Source organism: Python bivittatus, unplaced genomic scaffold (genome assembly GCF_059951505.1).
Source record: "Python bivittatus isolate LINGU-HERP-01145 unplaced genomic scaffold, Pbiv_v1 ctg000090_np1212, whole genome shotgun sequence".
Taxonomy (NCBI): domain Eukaryota; kingdom Metazoa; phylum Chordata; class Lepidosauria; order Squamata; family Pythonidae; genus Python; species Python bivittatus.
The window spans coordinates 6040702-6056667 of NW_028277046.1; the positions used below are offsets into that span (position 1 = coordinate 6040702).

At 59.6% G+C, this 15966-nt stretch overlaps 3 protein-coding genes across 3 annotated transcripts; 1 reads left to right on the plus strand and 2 right to left on the minus strand.

Moving 5' to 3' along the window:
- Positions 1-445: 445 nt before the first annotated feature.
- TRIM62 (tripartite motif containing 62) lies at positions 446-4109 on the minus strand. The gene is made up of 5 exons (XM_088136882.1): positions 3460-4109; positions 3070-3165; positions 2726-2982; positions 2516-2631; positions 446-2002 (listed from the first exon to the last, which is right to left on the minus strand). The coding sequence occupies exons 1-5, from the start codon at positions 3898-3900 to the stop codon at positions 1452-1454; spliced, it is 1461 nt and encodes a 486-aa protein (XP_087993008.1). The 5' UTR covers positions 3901-4109; the 3' UTR covers positions 446-1451.
- A 137-nt stretch (positions 4110-4246) lies between these two features.
- Positions 4247-5565, plus strand: SVBP (small vasohibin binding protein). Its single transcript, XM_088137009.1, has 2 exons — positions 4247-4481; positions 5201-5565. The coding sequence occupies exons 1-2, from the start codon at positions 4299-4301 to the stop codon at positions 5285-5287; spliced, it is 270 nt and encodes an 89-aa protein (XP_087993135.1). The 5' UTR covers positions 4247-4298; the 3' UTR covers positions 5288-5565.
- A 675-nt stretch (positions 5566-6240) lies between these two features.
- TMEM269 (transmembrane protein 269) lies at positions 6241-15268 on the minus strand. Its single transcript, XM_088136883.1, has 7 exons — positions 15129-15268; positions 13216-13282; positions 10766-10913; positions 10231-10328; positions 9353-9496; positions 8720-8920; positions 6241-7866 (listed from the first exon to the last, which is right to left on the minus strand). The coding sequence occupies exons 2-7, from the start codon at positions 13238-13240 to the stop codon at positions 7757-7759; spliced, it is 726 nt and encodes a 241-aa protein (XP_087993009.1). The 5' UTR covers positions 13241-13282; positions 15129-15268; the 3' UTR covers positions 6241-7756.
- Positions 15269-15966: the final 698 nt, after the last annotated feature.

The following is a 15966-nucleotide window of genomic DNA, read 5'->3' on the forward strand; positions in this document are numbered from 1 at the left end:
ACAGCGCTGAATGTGGCCCGGGTTGCCCGCAGGCCTGGTGATCCGAGGAAGGCCCCAGATGCTCAGACAGCAATGCCACTGAGGCAGAGCAACGGATTACATTTTGCCCTTCCCACACGCCAAGTGGCACCCCAGTGCCTTCATTGTGGGGTGCCAGGCCCAGCAAGCGGAGCGAATGCCTTTCTGGGCTCAGCCTTCCCTGGCCAGGAGAGGAAAGCCTGCTATCTCAAAAAGCCAGACCTCTGCTTCCCAGCCAAGCCCACCCACCAGCCTTTTTCCTCCCAGTTCAAGAAACAAGTGGAAGAAAGCCCCGTCCGTTTGCCAAATTTTTAATTATAGACTTAACAGAACAGCCATTGTAAAGGTCTGCGTAAAAAAGGTAATCTCTGGCAAGGGAGCACTGGCTGAACTCCCTTGCCATACCCCTGCCAAAACTGATAAAAGAGCATTTTATCCTCCCCCCCCACACCCCCCTTACACCCCCACCTCCTTTCTTCTCATGCAAGTGGTCAATGGCATGAATTAAGCCAACACTGCCCTCTTGTGGCCAGCGTGGAGTGTCACATGCAGCAGTTCAAGACAATGGTTTGGATTTAAGACTAGGCAAAACTCTGAAAAGATCCCCGGCGTTTAGCACCAAGTCTGTAGGGGCCACGGGGCCCCCTGAGGTCCTCCAGGGTTCTTTTTTAGCACTTATATTGTGAAACAGGCCTCTCGTGCCAAGACAGCTCTGCAAAGCCATGCTGTGGGCTTTCGGCTGGCCAGCAAACGCCCTGCTGGTTTTGGGGGGCTTAGCGTGTCGAGGAAGCCCAGGACGTGGGTTAATTTGGCGGTCAGGTGAAGCTTGCACAGAGGCAGCTACTGTGACCCATCGTCCCCTCAGTCCTTGCACACGGAGGCTGGCGAGCGGGGAACCCAGGTCTCCTGCAAAGCGCTATCAACAGCCAATCGCTCTGTTCCAGCTGAGAGTTGAGACCCGCCAGTCCCGTTTATTTTACAATCGGTCGATCTGTTCCCACTCCTTCCTGCCCAGCTCCCGAAGCAGGAATTAAAACCAGCTAAGATTAAAACCACGGACCCGCCCCCCACTCCCCCAGCTTTGCAAAAATGACAGGGTGGGGGAACTTTGGGGAAAAGCATGCAAAGAAACAGGTCTGGGGCTGCACGAATGGGAGGACATTTGCAGCCCTGCTCCCTGAAAGGTGTCCCATTATAGCAGCCCTCGCTGCATCTGGGCAGACTCCGAGCAGGGAGTCCAAGGCCCATCGTCCACAGAGCCTCTTCCCACTCTCTGCCCTGGGGGGATCCCCCTGGCCTGGACTGGCCTACCCGTGAAGGATCCCCCGCGTTCAGTCCCGGCAACCGGACAAGTTGTCAAGAGCAGCCGGCCTTCTGCCCGCGTCGGAGTAATCCCCGCTTCTCCGCCTGGAGGGTCTGAGACCGGAGCGTCCTCAGATGCGGACGGTGTTGATCCGCAGCGGCTGCACGTTCTTCCCGTTGGCGTGGCTCTGCCCGGGACTGAAGTAGGAGCACAGCTTCCCGGGGAACCTCTCCCGGAAGGTGTACAGCCAGGACATGTCGTCGGCGTTGTAGAAGATGAGCAAGCCTTTGGCGTAGTCCAGGAAGACGCCCACCTTCTCCAGCTTGCTCTTGACGTTCAGCCGCGTCCAGGGGTCCGTGCAGGCGCTGTACTGGTTGCCGTCGTGCATGACGATGCAGTAGAAGCCGCGGCTGGGCTGGATCTGGATGCTGCCCTTGCGGGTGACGGCCTCGTGGGCCAGGCCGATCATCCACTGGGTCTTCTCCGAGACCACCACCTCCCAGTAGTGGACGCCGCCGCTGAAGGCCTCCGAGCCCAGCACCGACACCTCCACGTCGAAGCGCTTGGGCGAGTCCTGTAGCGGCTGCGGGTGCAAGTTGCCATAGGACACAATGGTGCAGTCGTCGGACAGGATCAGGCGCTGGTGGGCAGTGGCGGGGTCCAGCGTCAGCGTGGCAGGCACTGCGGAGGGAAGGGGAGACGCCGGAGTGAGGCCGCCCGGCTGCGGGAGGGCCAACGCCTCTCCGGGGAATGCCACTGCGGCTCAAAGCTCCAGAGGGGCCACCACGGAGAAGGCCGTGCCAAGCAAGGCGGCAAAGCCACTTTTCTAAGGGCCGCCTTCTGCTCAGACGCAGAGGGAGGCCGAGCCACCCCCGCCCCATTGCTGACTTTTACGTGCTGCGGGATCAGAGGGGTTCAGGGCGTTCAGAATCAGGAAAACCCACGCGGGGGCTTCACGTCCCCAAAGGGGCGACCCCAGAAGTGCCCGTCTCAAAGCAGGAACAGGAAAGAGGTGCCCATTCCAGAGCACAATGAAGTCTAGGGGTGGGCAACCTGCTGCTTTTTGTGAACTTCGGCGCCCATCTCCCCGACTGGGGAGTGTGGGGGTCACAGTCCTTCGGGAGGGGCTCAAGTCGCCCTCGGGAGCTTTGGAGGCCGTGGGGCTGGTCTCCCCACCGCTTGCAGGTAACTCACCCGGCTGGATGTCCTGAAAGAGGGATTTCCAGATGGTGTACTGCAGAGGCCCCATGTACTTGGAGGTGGGGAAGTCCTCGTAGGTGAGGTTAGATTCGTGGATCTTCCCCTTCAGCCTTGGGGGAAAGGCTGAGGTTAGCCACCGCCTTCCTCCTCGCCCCGCCCACCTGCCCGCCCAGCACCCGGGCTCTGCCCGTCAGCTCTCCCCACCTCTCCGAGAGAGACGCGATGCCCGCCAGGAAGGAGTGCTTGTCGGTTTCCGCCAGCCGCTCCTGCAGGATCTGGCTGCCCTCCTGCACCTTGCGCAGCTGCTGGCCGTAGCGCTGGATCTTCTGCTCGATGTCGGTCAGCGTGCGGGCCGTGTCGGCCTCCAGCTCCTCCAGCATGGCCTTCTGGCGCTCGCGGAGCAGCCGGTGCAGCCGCTCAAACGCCTCGCCGATGGTGGCCCGCAGGCTCTTGGCCGAGGACTGCAAGACAGGCGCGCGGGGGTGGGTGCCCGTCGCAGGGGACGCAGGGGACGGGGCCCCCGGCCACGCCCCCTCCCCGGCCCTTACCTTGGTCTCGGCCAGCTGGTGCTTCAGCAGAGCCAGGGCCTCCGTGTGCTCGCGCTCGCTGTCCTGAAGGGTCTGCAGCTGCTCCTTCAGCTCCCGCTGAAAGGGAGACGGGAGGCTGGGGGCGAGGGTCTGGCGGCAGGGCCCGGGAAGCCCCCCACCCGTCCCAGGCAGGATGGGGTGGAGACAGAGGGGCCCGCCTGCCAGCCCCAGCGGGCACCCACCCAACTGGCAGCTGGGAGCGCCCACCGCGGGGAAGCAGGGAGCCCCCCGTGGAGGGGCCCAGCGGGCACCCACCCAGGGGACGCGGGAAGCCCCCTGGCACGGGGGGCAGGAGCAGAAGCAGGGCCCCGGCTGGCACCCACCCGGGTGTGCCCCCCGCCCGCCGCGCACCTGCATCTCCTCGAAGGCCTCGTCCAGGCCGGTGACCTGGTGCTGCTCGTGCAGGGCGGGCCGGTCGCAGAAGAAGCAGACGACGGCGCGGTCGGTCAGGCAGAAGAGCCGCACCTTGGCGTGGGCCTTGCCGCAGGGCGCGCCCCCGGCCCGGCGCCCGCCCGCGCCCGGCGCGGCCTCGGGCGGGAAGGCGGCGAAGCGCTCCACGATGTTGGCCAGCTTGAGGCTGGGCGCCAGCGCGGGCGCGGCGAAGGCGCGGCGGCACTCGGGGCAGTCGCGGGCCGGCGCCGCCTGCGCCTCCTGCCGGCTCCAGTGCTCGGAGATGCAGCGGCGGCAGAAGTAGTGCTCGCAGCCGAAGCTCACCGGCTCCTGGTAGAGGCCCAGGCAGATCGGGCACAGCAGCTCGTCCTTCAGGCTGCACGCCGGCGCCGGGCCGGCCATGGCCGCGCTTTCCTCCGCCCGCCGCGCCCCCCTCCTCTAGCGCGGAGCCCGCCGCCCACGCCCCCGGCCGAGGCGGGTGGGCGGTGGGCGCCGCCTCCCGCCAAGGACGAAAAAGAAGCACAACCGGGCAGGGGAACGCGAGCCGACCCCCCGTCCCTCGGTTCCTCGGCGGGGAAAAAAGGGCTTCCGCTCCCTTCCGCCTCTCGACCCGGAAGTAGAACCCGCGTCCCCGGCTTTCCTGCCTCTGCGGTACCGCTCGGAGGCCGGGCGGCCGATCTAGGCCGTCCCGCTCTATGGCGGCTTTCTGACGCGTGCGTGGCGCGTCACAGAGAGGCGCGGATGGGCTCTGGCGCCTGCGCGGTGGGGGCTCGGCCGCCATCTTCCTTGGGCCGAGTAGGATGGAGCCCGGCGGGGCCCGCCGCGAAAGGCTCCCGCCGCCGCTCCCTCAGGTGCCGCCGCCGCCGCCGCCGCCCCCCCCCAAGGCCAAGGAGGGCCCCGGGCCCAGCGCCGGCAACGCCCGCCTGGAGAAGGCCAAGCAGCGCTCGGCCCAGCATGAGCTGAAGCAGCGGCAGCGCGCAGAGGTGGGCGCGAGTGTCGCCCCCTGAGGCGGCCTGGCGGGGAGCGGGAGCTGGGGGCGGCTGGGCCCTTCTGGGCTAGGGCGGGGCCCCCGCAAAGCGCCCCCCGGCGGACCAGAAGGAAACCGGCCTCTCAGCGGGCTCCACAGAGGGCGAGGCCCCCTTGGTGGCGGCGGAGGAGCAGCAGCAGCGCCGGGGGCCCGCGCACGGCGGCGTGGGGGACTCGCGGCGCCTAACTTAGGGGGCTCCCGAGGAAAGCTTTGGGGCTCGTGGGGCTCGCTTTTGCCTCCCGGGGGGCCCTTTTGGCTTCTCCGTTGCTCTGGGGGGCTGATTCTCAGTCTGCCGAGGAGGGCGGCTCAGCCCTTGGCAGGCGAGGGGGGCGGGGGGCTTCGTTTCCCTAGCCCCCCCCGGCCCTGAAGCGTCTGCGGGGCAAGCCTCTGTCCTGTGGAAGTGGGGCTTCCGCCGGCAGTCCCCGAGGGCTGGGGCACCTGGGTTTAACCCAGGCTTCTCCAAAGGGGTCAGTACTGACCCCCAAGGGCCGGTGGGACGACCGGAGGGGCCAGTGGGGTTGTTATTCGTCGTACCGTTAGTTAAAATGGTATTTTATCAGGTTACTTTCTTATCATCGGCGTTTGGGGGTTGATGAACGATCTGAAACTTCACGGAGGGGTCAGCGAGCCGAAGAGTTTGGGGACCCTGGTGTAACCCTCTGCTTTGCTCCGCAGATCTACGCCCTCAACCGGGTGATGACCGAGCTGGAACAGCAGCAGTTCGACGCCTTCTGCAAGCAGATGAAGGCTTCCAGCGAGTGAGCCCTGCGGACGGACAGATCCCCGCTCCCCACGCAAGGCTTCGCTCAAGGTCTGGACACCGGACCACGGCCAGTGGTCTGTTAGAACCATGGTGGGAAGTCCCCAAGACCCTTTGTCCTCTGGACCACGGTGGCGCCTCTCAGGCCAAGTCCGCTTCCAAGTCCACCACAAGTGGAGTTCCTCATTGTTTGAACTGGTTTTTTAAATCCTATTTATTACGTGTTCCAAATAAATGTGTTTTATATATGAGTAAATAAATGTCTGTCTATGAGACCAGAGTTCAAATAAATGTGTTTTATATATGAGTAAATAAATGTCTGTCTATGAGACCAGAGTCCACCGCAGATCTGGTCAGGACCATTATGATGCCTCCAGGAAATCCATAAATCACAGAGACAGTTCTTTCAGTTTCCCCTGCTTCTCCCTCCCCTATAACGGCGATTCAGGGATATGCTGCCTCTTGACATGGAGGCTTTTCTTGTAGCCACTGATGGGTAAACTCATGGAGAACCTTCCTAAGGCTGTCGTTGTTTGGTGTGGCATGAACTTGCTCAAATGAATTCTTTGTTGCACAGAAGTGTCCTTTTGTAGATCTGAAACCTGATGGCCACCCCCTCCTCCCTGGCTCAAGGATGACGAGAAAGGGAGGGGGGAAAAACTTCCCCATCCCATCCACTGCCCACACCACACCACTTTTTCTCTGTCCCCTCCCCTCCTTTCCCTTCTTTCTGTCTGTCTCTGTTGGAGTGGCCGTTCTGGATTTACGCGGGGCAAACAGTCGGTAGCCGACAACGTGAGGTTCATATACCGATGAAAGGGGATGGTGAAGGTTGTAACCCCATCTGGAGAGCAGCAAGCAGGTGAATTTCTTCAGCCTCCCCACTCCTGCTCCAGACCTTCTGAATGCCCCCCTCCCTTGTCACAGTTCCCAAGCACCCACACCGTACAAGAGCAAAAGCACAAGACGGTCTCTTTGGTGTTTTCCAAGTTTAATTTTTCCCCCAAACACAAGAACATTAGTTTCAAGTATAGTTTTCCAGTAGCACAGTCATCTTCCTGTCTCTTTTTTCCTCCTCCTGTGTTTTTATCAAACAGCTCTTGGGAAGAAAAAAGACAATTTCCTAACTACTTCATTACCTTGATAAATATAAAAAATATATATTAAAAGCGCTACCTGGCACAAGCATTTGGGACTGCTCTTTTCACAACACAAATCTAGGATTTCTGCCATGATTCTGACAAGAATTGAGGCTGGGGTGGAAGTCAGCAAGTTCTAGGTCCCAAACCTCCCGGCGGGTGTACAAATGATTTCTCTGGCAAAGCTGAGCAGCTTACAGATGTCGGTGGGAGTTTACAACTCCCATTAGCCCCAAGGCCAGTGGCAGAGGATGCTGGAAGCTGTGGTTCAGCATCATCTGGAGGGGCACCAATTGCTGGCCTGCTTGCTCAGCAACCTTTCTTCTGCTTTTGGAGATCTTTCTTTACACGAGACTTGATTTGGAGGGCCAGCTTGAGGGAACATTTCCCCAACTCTGTCTCTAGTAGCAGTTCCTCCCCACGGCGACAGAGATTAGGCTCGATTCTGGATGGCACACAGAAGGGCAGTTTTTCAGCTGTCCTGCCTTGGCCTGGCCTCCCTCTCTCCTCTTAAGGAAAGGCTACTCCCCAGAGTAGAATGTGCTGCATGAGGCCCCCAACTCTCTTGTCTCTTAAGAGCCAAGAAGTGCTTGGCTGTCAGTTTCAATCGCATTGTGGGTCAAAGATCATTTAAAATCATGCCCATTAAGAGCTGGGCTCTGCTCTTATTCTACCTTTGTAGGCCCGGATAATGAGGGGGCAGTCATGCATAACTTTCTCCTCCTCCTCCTCCTCCTCCTCCTCCTCCTCCTCCTCCTCCTCCTCCTCCTCCTCCTCCAAGGGCCAGGTATGGTCTGGAAAGCAATAGGATTTCCTCCTGCCTCAGCTCAAAGGTTGCAAATTTAGCTAGTCCATCTGTTGCAAAATCTGGTTAAAGAAGGAAGGGACCTCTGATTCATCCAGAGTGAGGACGCCACACGAATGAAAAGCATACTCAAATATTCCCCATGTCCCTAAAAACTCTCAGCAAGTAAATTACTGGCTTAAAAAAGTAAAAATCTAAGCAAGATTTTCTTCTCTTAAAACTATATTGCACTTTATATATACATATAAAGAATCTGTACTGTACATATCTACACTGGCAAAAGGCTCAGCACGTTAGCCGGCTGTTGGCTTCGTTCTTCAGGCAACAGGCAGCCCGGATTGGAAAACACTGCCAGAAACAATGGAAAAATCTCCCAGAAGTTATCAGCTCAAGGCGATGGAAAAACTTTAGTATGGTTTAGGCAAAGTATGGGTTTTTAACACTGGATCAGTCCATCTCCCCAGTCCCAGAGACTGCCTTGGCACAGGTGCAGTTCTGGGATTGCCCACGCGTGCCCACCGATGACGTTAGACTTTGCATCTCCACAAAGCATTGGGGAAGAAGATGTATGACGTGGACCAAATCAGGAAGTAGACAGAGGCCGGGAAGGAGGCATGAAACAAGAGCGCCAGGATACCTGCAGTGGCCGAGAGAGAGAGAGTTGAAGAAGCATCTTGATGCAAGGCAGGTCGGATTCTGAATCCCCTGCTTGGCACCGCGTGCTATTTTGAAGACCCGTCAGCTTTCAGTTTTACGCATCAGACTGTGTCCCAGAGCTATAGCAGCAGGGGAATCAACAGCCTTGCACCTCCAGATCACAGGTGGATTCCCACTCCAGATCACCTGATTCATGGGGGCCAAAGTCCCATTTCTCCTCCTCTCTGGAATGTCAGCACACCTTTGCTGCAATCCCCACCCATTAAGGCTTTCTCCCCAGAGGAAACAAGAGTGGTTTGTTCAGTTCTGCTCCCCATAAAGCCTTGCAAGAAGAGTTCAAATGCAACTGGGAATTATGGAGTGACTTTATGAGACGGTCCAACGTTTGCCACTCCAAGCAAAATTAGCTTAACGCTCAGAAGACGTGAGACATCTGTAAAGGCCTCCCTGTCCCGTGGATCAAGGTTTGCTTGCACATATAAGCAGGAAGGGCAGCTAACTTTATTTTTCCCCAAATGGAATCATTTTAGCTTCCCACACCACACAGTCCCTGACTCCACCTTTTTGCAAGCCCTCCCTCTCCAGGGACTAATGAGGAGACTGCGGGGCCCAGATTTTGGAACAGTCCAAAAGTTCCTCTAAACTTAGCAAAACAGCTTCTAAGCCTTTGAAGACCAGCTAAAAATTCTTAAACTGGCTCAAACCGTGTCTGAATCTCCAAAGTGATTGCAAATAAGGCTTTTTTTTTTCTTTTAAAGACAAGCCTAGTCTTACATGACAAGGGAATTCCTTCACCCCACTGCTTTCCAGATGTGGGAAAGCTCTGTACTTACCCACTCCAAAGACAACCTTCTTCCAATGCTGCGACTCCAGGACTTTGTCATGGGGGTAGAAACCCTGGTCCACCATGAAGAGAATCATCACTATGGCGACCAGGCGCATGGCCACGAGATGACCTCCGGTCAGGAAGTAGGTGGATGCTACCACTGAGGCACCGTACGGGCACGGCAACCCCCGGTACATAAAGGGCATTCCTGCGGATGGGGAAAAGGGGGGTGTTTGGGGGAGATGAAAAGGCATGCGTGAATTAAGTGAGCTGCAGACATAGTTCTATCTTCCACCCCCCACCCCCCCCAAAAAAGGCTGGAGCTATGTTGTATCTTCACAAAGGAGATTTATCTGTGCTGTTGGACCTTCCGTGGCCACTAGGTTAAAATGTCAGCTGGGGATTTTGAAAAGTGCACCAATTCCTTTGTGGAACTGCAGAACCCAGAATCTTTTAGAAAACGCAGAACTGAAATATCCCTTGGCTCTGCTATAGTTTCTGATTGAAAAGCGCCCTTCTCCCTTCCTCGGACACCTGGTGATGGCTGTTTGTGGCATCAAAAGGGGAGACGGCTCTTTAAAAGCTCCCCCCCCCCCCCCAAATGAGAGCTTCTCCCAGCCAGGCGCAGCTCCAGACTCACCACTGGAGAAGAAACACAGGCGTGCGAACACCGCCAGCACGTAGACGATCACCAGCAGGCTGTCGAGGATTCCATGGGCCTGGAGGAGAAGGCCTGTGGCCAAGCCGAAGGACGTGAAGTCTGCGAAGTCGTCCAGTTTAGCCCCTGCAGGCGACGAGAACAGGGACGTGGTTAGTCTGCGGTAGGAAGCAAGCAGAACAAAACACACCCAGGATCTGCCCGGTGTCACTAGCCCAGGACGGACGCTTCTCTTCAATGGCTCGCTTTCACTCGTTGGATGATGCAAAAAAGAAATGATAACCTCAGCGTTTCCTCTGCTTGGGAGGAGCGAGGAGATCCAACAGCGCCTAGCTGACTTGGGGCAGAGGCTTCCAGAAGAGAGGACTGGGCAAATCAAATGAGGAAAAATCAGTGAGCACTCTCCAACATGGCGCCCTCCAGATGCTGGCCAAGGACAAAGGAAGGGTACCCAGTTAGGAAAAGCAGCAAAAGATATTCAGGCTGCAGTCTGTCAAGGCTAAATGAGGGCATATAGGGCTGTGAACAGGTGAAATGTGAAACTGCCCAGCTCCAGGGCTTACCCACTTTAAAAGACGTGGCCGGTGGCTCCCTAGATACCACCCACAGATTTATGAGAAGGACCGAGGGGTCTCCAGTCCTCCAGTGGCCCGGAGCCCGTGAGGTCGGGCTTCTTGGATTCCCCCGCAGCACCAGGTCCTCCCCTTGTCAGGGCTCCTCTCTTCAGGGACGCCCTGATGCGTGGCTTGGCTGTTTTCACGTCCTGCGACACCTGGAGGTTGGGCAGGTCTTGGTGGTTCGCCAACTGAAGTGAGTCGGAGGGGAGGCATGGAGGCCCAAAGGGGGTGGTGGGGACTCACCCAGCGCAGAGCAGGCGTTGAGTTGTCTGGCGACGGCTCCGTCAGCAAGGTCCAGCAGGAAGCCAGTCAGGACGAGCCAGCATGCGTAGTGGTACTGCCTGGAGACAAAAAAGGCAGGGGGTCCTTCCGGGGCTAGCCCTGGGCCTGGATGCCCCCCCTTCTCACACCAGAGGAGGTCCACCCGTCCCTGCACAAGCCACCCCATCCAGCTGTGGCTGCTGGACCCAGAAAGGCCTGGGCAATAGGAACTGTCTCTGTCTCAAATCCAGCTAGACCCCGACCTTTCCTGCGTCGGCAGAAGGAAGAGACTGCAGCTTGGCACTGCCAGCGCAGAGGTAGCTGAAGCTCAGGAGAGACATATACAGCAAGGCTGCCACCGTGCCCCAATGTTCTCTGCAAACACCACAAAAGTGGGGCTGGAGCACCCGCTTGGGTCTTTCCCATCTGCCTGAGAGCTTCAGTTTAGAAACGCTGACTAGAGTTCATCCCTACCGGGGGGCCAGAACACAGAGCTCTGTGCCAACCTTCAACGCACCCGTTAAGGCTGCAGAGGACCGAGGAGAGGCCCACGACGAGGTTGGCCACGGAGATCGAGTTGGCCGCATTCTTGCGCAGGAACTCGACGGCTTGCGCGCGGCCGGCCTGCTCGCTCAGGAAGAGCTTCTTGGTGTACTGGAAGATTCCTGGAAGACATCAGAAAGGGCAGAGGGAGAACCCAGCAGGATGCTCGGGCCAGGGGAAAAGACCCTGAAGGGCAGGGAGGACCGCCTCTGTCCCACCCCTGCTCTAAACGGCTCCCTCTTGGTTGCAAAAAGGAGAAATTCGGGATTACGAGATGGACAAGGCCAGCCGCGTGTTCCTCTGGCTGGCCCAATCGAGTGTGCTGGTTCTCCCATCCTTGGGAAGGGCAAGGCTCGAAAGAGAAGGCGGGCAGGCTTTGGCCCCCACGACAGCCCTGAGGCGTCCTCCGGGGTTCCAGCTCCCTAGGCCAGCCTCCCCCGCCCCCCACGGCATCTTTTGGAGAGACCCATTCAAGTGCCTCCGTTGTGCTGGAACATCACTGGGGCTGCTTCAGCACGCGTGGCCTGGACGCTGCCCACCCTCGGAAGCCCGTGTGCATTGCAGGAAACATGCAGAGGGAGGCAGCCGCTACATGCAACAGCCCAGCTCTTCCCCAACTGCCACGGCCCCCCACGGTCGGTTAGTTCGTTCTGTCTGCGTGCGTTACACCGACGCTGCCAGCCCCTGCCCCAGGTTGCACAGACGGCCGTGTCATTTTTTAAAGAGCTGGGGGGGGGGGATGCTGCTGTTTTTAATTCCCTCCACAGCCCCCCTCCTTTACCCATCCAGCCAGCCAGCCTACACCTCGTGGAAAAATAAAGAGCCCCCTCCCTCAAATGGGAACCAGGAGAGGCCACCCGCCCTCTGGACAAGAGATTTCCCTTATCTGGCAGAGGCAGCAGCCCTGGAAGCCTTCTCTCCAACCCTGCCTCGCCGAAGAGGCAGCTGCCCTCGGCCCTCGGCCAGGACCGTGGCTGCTGACTCAACCCCGGACGAAGGAGAAGCAGTCAGCTGATGACCCGGCTGCCCGCACCACCCGCCACCTGGGCTCCCTGCCTCCCTCATCGGAAACCAGCAGGCGGCTGCGGGCATTGGGTCTCTCCGGCCAGAGGACTTCATGCGATTCCAAATAACAGATATCTGAGATTCCAGCGCTGGCAGGCAGAAAGATGCCTTTCTAAGGGGCGCGCGTCAAAGGGCCCGGCGGATGGGGCAGGACGCGGCCTCCCGGTTTCGTTCAGTGCCTCGGAGCAGCCCCAAGGCACGCCCCGTGACGGGTCAAGGGCAGGGTCGGGGATGCTGAGCCCCCCCACAAAGGGAGCCAAACCCACCCCGCTGCTTCACACAGCTGGGAACCTTTCAGCACGTCCACTTGCCGGTCAGTTTTACTGCAAAAACACAGCGGTGATAATCGCTTAGAAAGGAGCAAAGTCCAGGTCAAGCGTCTGTTCCGACTGTTTAAGCTTGGAAGAACAAATTGCATCCGAAATCAGAATTCCAGGGAACCCGTGGGGCGCTAGAGCCAGACGCGTCTGTCTAAGTGCTGATTTTTTCTCCTTCCTTTCCTGTGCCAAAGTTTGCCCCGGGGCCAAACATTGTGCCCTTCCAAGAGAGGTTCGTCAGTTATACCAACACCAGCAGACCGTTGGGTTATTTATTCATTTATCAGCTTTCGTGGCTCACATTCCTCTCCGTGAGCTACGCAGAGAACGGTTTTGAGGCAGGCAGGTTCGACAGGCCGCGTGCACGCAACACACTGCACCGGGGGAGTGGCGGACCTAGCCATTACGTGCTCGCAAGCAAGATTTTAAACCTGACTCCTGCTAGTTGGGCTTAGCTTCGGTCGCCAGGTGACATGCCCTGCACCAGAACAGCCACGCTAAAAGAGGTGGAAGGGGAGGGAGGTGGGAAGGAGGGTCGGTGGCCCCCCACCAAAGGGCCTTTGGGTGTCCCGGGTTGGGGTTTTTCTGCTGCTCTGGTAGCATTCTGTGAAAACAGGCCTGTTTTCTGCCCTCCTGCAGCACCAGGCTGAGATTGAGGCACTCTGGGAGCCCTGCAGAATTGGACCCCCGTTGAGAAACGGGGAGACTGGTGCTGCCCTCTCCTTGGAGAGGCTCCTTTAGAGGCTGGTGCTGCCCTCTCCTTGGCACATGCTTGGGAACCCCAGGGAAGCAGAAAGAGGCAGGAGCAGTGACTCAAAGTAAGTCCCACTTAAGCTTTGTTGATCCCACTTCCACACTTGGTGGACCAGAAGGGACCCCATTGGCTTTGGGGTGGCTTCCGCTCTGGATGATTTCCCCCCACCGTTGTTATTTGGGGTGGGGAGGGGAGGAACGAAGCTCTCTCCGCCCCTCGAAGACCACCCATTGGCCGGAGAGGGGAGGGCGGGGGGGGGAGAGGGGCTCGGCTGTGCTGCCGACTTACCAGAAGGGGGAGATGCTATCCACATTGTGACCGAATTTCAACCGGAAATCCCTGCCCGCTGATGTCCCTAGGAATTAAAGCGGGCCCGTTAGAGGTCTGTTGCTTGGCAAAGGGAGCCGTAAAAACAAAGAACAGTGGGGTTTTGTGTGCGTGTAAACAATGGGCAAGATTCACCTCTCTGGCAAGCAAATAGTTCCAGCATTTTCCCTGCAAGCATCTGCCGCGTTTGGGGTCGCCGAGGCTTAAGAAGAGGCATAGGCGAAGAGAGGGTGGCGTAGAGGAGGCCGAGAGGGGACCCCCAATGGGCTGGATCATTGTTTGGGGCTGAAGATTCACAGCAGACTTTGTCCCTCTAGGACGTTCCTCTCACGGGACACCCACCTCAGGATATGCTAAGTTAGTCGGGCGTTAAAGGAAAGGCTGGGCAGCGTTGCCCGGCCACCGGTGCTGGGGGGACAACCGGCAAGTGGATCGGAGGGGAGGGAGAGTTTTCAGCTTTGCTTGTGAGGTTCCCAGCAGCTGCTGCTGTGAAAATTGGAAGGGCTGGGCATGGATTTTACCTAGGCATACCCCATTCTGCGTTCGTGAATGGTTAGCCCTCTTTCTGGGGCCGCAGATTATCTTGGACTGTAAACAGACCAAACACACTGGGTTTGCTGAAGAGGAAAGCTTCGGGGTGGAGACTTGCCAACTTTAGCGCCTGACACAAATGCAGCCACTAGATTTTGAACTAACTTGGCTTGGGGACTTGTGCCGACCGACCGCACAGCCTGATCAGCACTCAAGCATCTCAGCAGGCCGGAGAAATGGATGCTGGCTTAATAGGAGCCTGGATTCCCCTTGCGGGCTCCGGCTTGGCCTGCCCGTCAGTCCCCTGCCAGCACCCCCATTCCACAGGAGGAAGGAGACTGACCCCCAGGCGGCCAGCCCGCCCTGTGCTCTGGGGTCGGCAGGTAGGAGCAGGAGGGGAGGGCAGGCTTGAGCCACGGCTTGTGAAGGGCCAAGGCCGGCTGTGACGCCAAGCCCTCAAGCCCCCAGCCCCCCAGCCCCCCAGCCGGAGAAGGAGTACGGGTTCCAGGAACAGGAGCCGGGCTGTGGGTGCTCGAGTGACGCTCACACGCTCACCCTGCCCTTCCTGTGGCCAGATTCCTGCGGACAGCACAGTGCAAGGCCCCCTTCCAGCCCAGCAGCCGCTCTGCATCTTGCATTTCTCGGCTCCTGGGTCACTGAGTTCAGGGAGGGAGGGTTCAAAGAGCGGGTGGGGGGGAACTCCCTGTGCTGAACCTTCTGCACTCGCCTTCTTCCTGTCCAGGGCTCCCGGGGGGCGGGGGAGCACCGCCTCCCCCACTGCATCTTGGGGAGGGGGATCCGGGGTGTCCCCCGGGCAGGCGCAGAGCCCCCTGGATCTCACAGTGCACAAGGCCCCCGCGGGGGTCTCCCTGAGCCAGGCCGTGGGTTGGGGGTGCTGCCCTGCCGTCAGCTCTTTCCTGGGGTCCGGCACGGCCACCCGCAGTCGAGTCCTGGTGGAATTAGCCGAGGCTAACCCGGGCGCGTGAGAATGCAGCAGAAGGGACCCGGGGGTTTTCACCGGAGCTCGCCATCCGGAGCCCTGGGGGTGGGGACGAGGGGAGTTGCAGCCCCCTGCCCAGAGGGCTCAGGGCGGGCGACCGCCGGTGCCAGGGGCATCCCGCGTCAGGGTGGAGGGCCGGGCGCTCCAGGTTCACCCTGCGCATCCTCCCGGGGCCGGCGCTGACTCCAACCCCGCTCGCAGGGAAGGCACGGGCGCGATGGGGAGCTAGGCTGCCCCTGAACGTGGAGGCTCCACCGGCCGAGCTCCCGGCGCGATCCCCCAGCCGCGAAGCGCCGCCGCCTCGGGCGCACCTGCTCTTCCCGGGACGCGCCCGCCCGCTTACCGTCCGCCGCGCTCCGCAACCGCCCCGCCGCCGCGCCGCCTCGCCGCCGCTTTTATGCTGCGCATCCCGCCGCCGCCGCCGCCGCTCCGGAAAATTCCACAGGAAGGGAAGGGAAGGGAAGGGGCGGGGCCCCTCCTCCCAGGCCCCCCGCCGCTGCCCCAGAGCCCGCCCCGCCCCGCCCCGCCCCGCCTCGCCCGCCGCCCGCTCGCCGCTCAGCTGCGCCCGTGCCCGGCTCCCTCCCCGCGCGCGCTGCGGGCAGGAAAGCCCCGTGCCCATTCCAGCGCCCGCAGGTCGGGTGGTCCTAGGAGCCCTCCGCCCCGTTGCTGGGAAGGGAGATGAAGAGGCTCTGCCCCCTCCCCAGAGGGATTCTCCCTTTTCACTCCTGGCATTTGCAGCGTGCTCGCCCAGCGGTGAAGTCCAGGCAGGGTGCCCAGCTCTGGGAGCTCTGCCCTGGCCTGCTTCCCCCACCCGGGCCCTCCCCTCCCCCCAGCTGCAAAACAAGACCTCCAGGCTTGCTTAAATAAAAAGCATCAAATGCAGTCGCTTGGACCCAGAGCCAGAACTGGACCCACATCCCTCCTGGTGAAGACGATGGGGCTGGCCCACCCCACAGGGTCGTTGGAGGGTAACCTCAGCCTGTAGCACTTCAAAACCCGCAGCTTTCTCTGCCCGCCCGGTTCCATCGCTTGGGTTTTCTCATCCTTAAACGCAAAGCATCTTTCTGCCCTCTGGCGCCTTAGCGTCATTCACTGTAAGGGGTGCCCTCAGTAGAAAAATGTGCGTCCCCTGAATTCCTGCTGGCCCCTGCTTGCTCTGCCCCACCGCTTCGCTCCTGGCA

Excerpts from the sequence above, each read along its gene's own strand:
- SVBP (XM_088137009.1), top strand. The coding sequence starts at position 4,299 with ATGGAGCCCGGCGGGGCCCGCCGCGAAAGGCTCCCGCCGCCGCTCCCT. Across the intron at positions 4,482-5,200 it reads AGCAGCGGCAGCGCGCAGAG|ATCTACGCCCTCAACCGGGT; the intron begins GTGGGCGCGAGT and ends TTTGCTCCGCAG.
- TRIM62 (XM_088136882.1), bottom strand. The coding sequence starts at position 3,900 with ATGGCCGGCCCGGCGCCGGCGTGCAGCCTGAAGGACGAGCTGCTGTGC. Across the intron at positions 3,166-3,459 it reads AGGCCTTCGAGGAGATGCAG|CGGGAGCTGAAGGAGCAGCT; the intron begins GTGCGCGGCGGG and ends TCTCCCTTTCAG. Across the intron at positions 2,632-2,725 it reads ATCGCGTCTCTCTCGGAGAG|GCTGAAGGGGAAGATCCACG; the intron begins GTGGGGAGAGCT and ends CTTTCCCCCAAG.
- TMEM269 (XM_088136883.1), bottom strand. The coding sequence starts at position 13,240 with ATGTGGATAGCATCTCCCCCTTCTG. Across the intron at positions 10,914-13,215 it reads GATAGCATCTCCCCCTTCTG|GAATCTTCCAGTACACCAAG; the intron begins GTAAGTCGGCAG and ends GATGTCTTCCAG. Across the intron at positions 10,329-10,765 it reads GTCCTCTGCAGCCTTAACGG|GCAGTACCACTACGCATGCT; the intron begins GTGCGTTGAAGG and ends TTTTGTCTCCAG.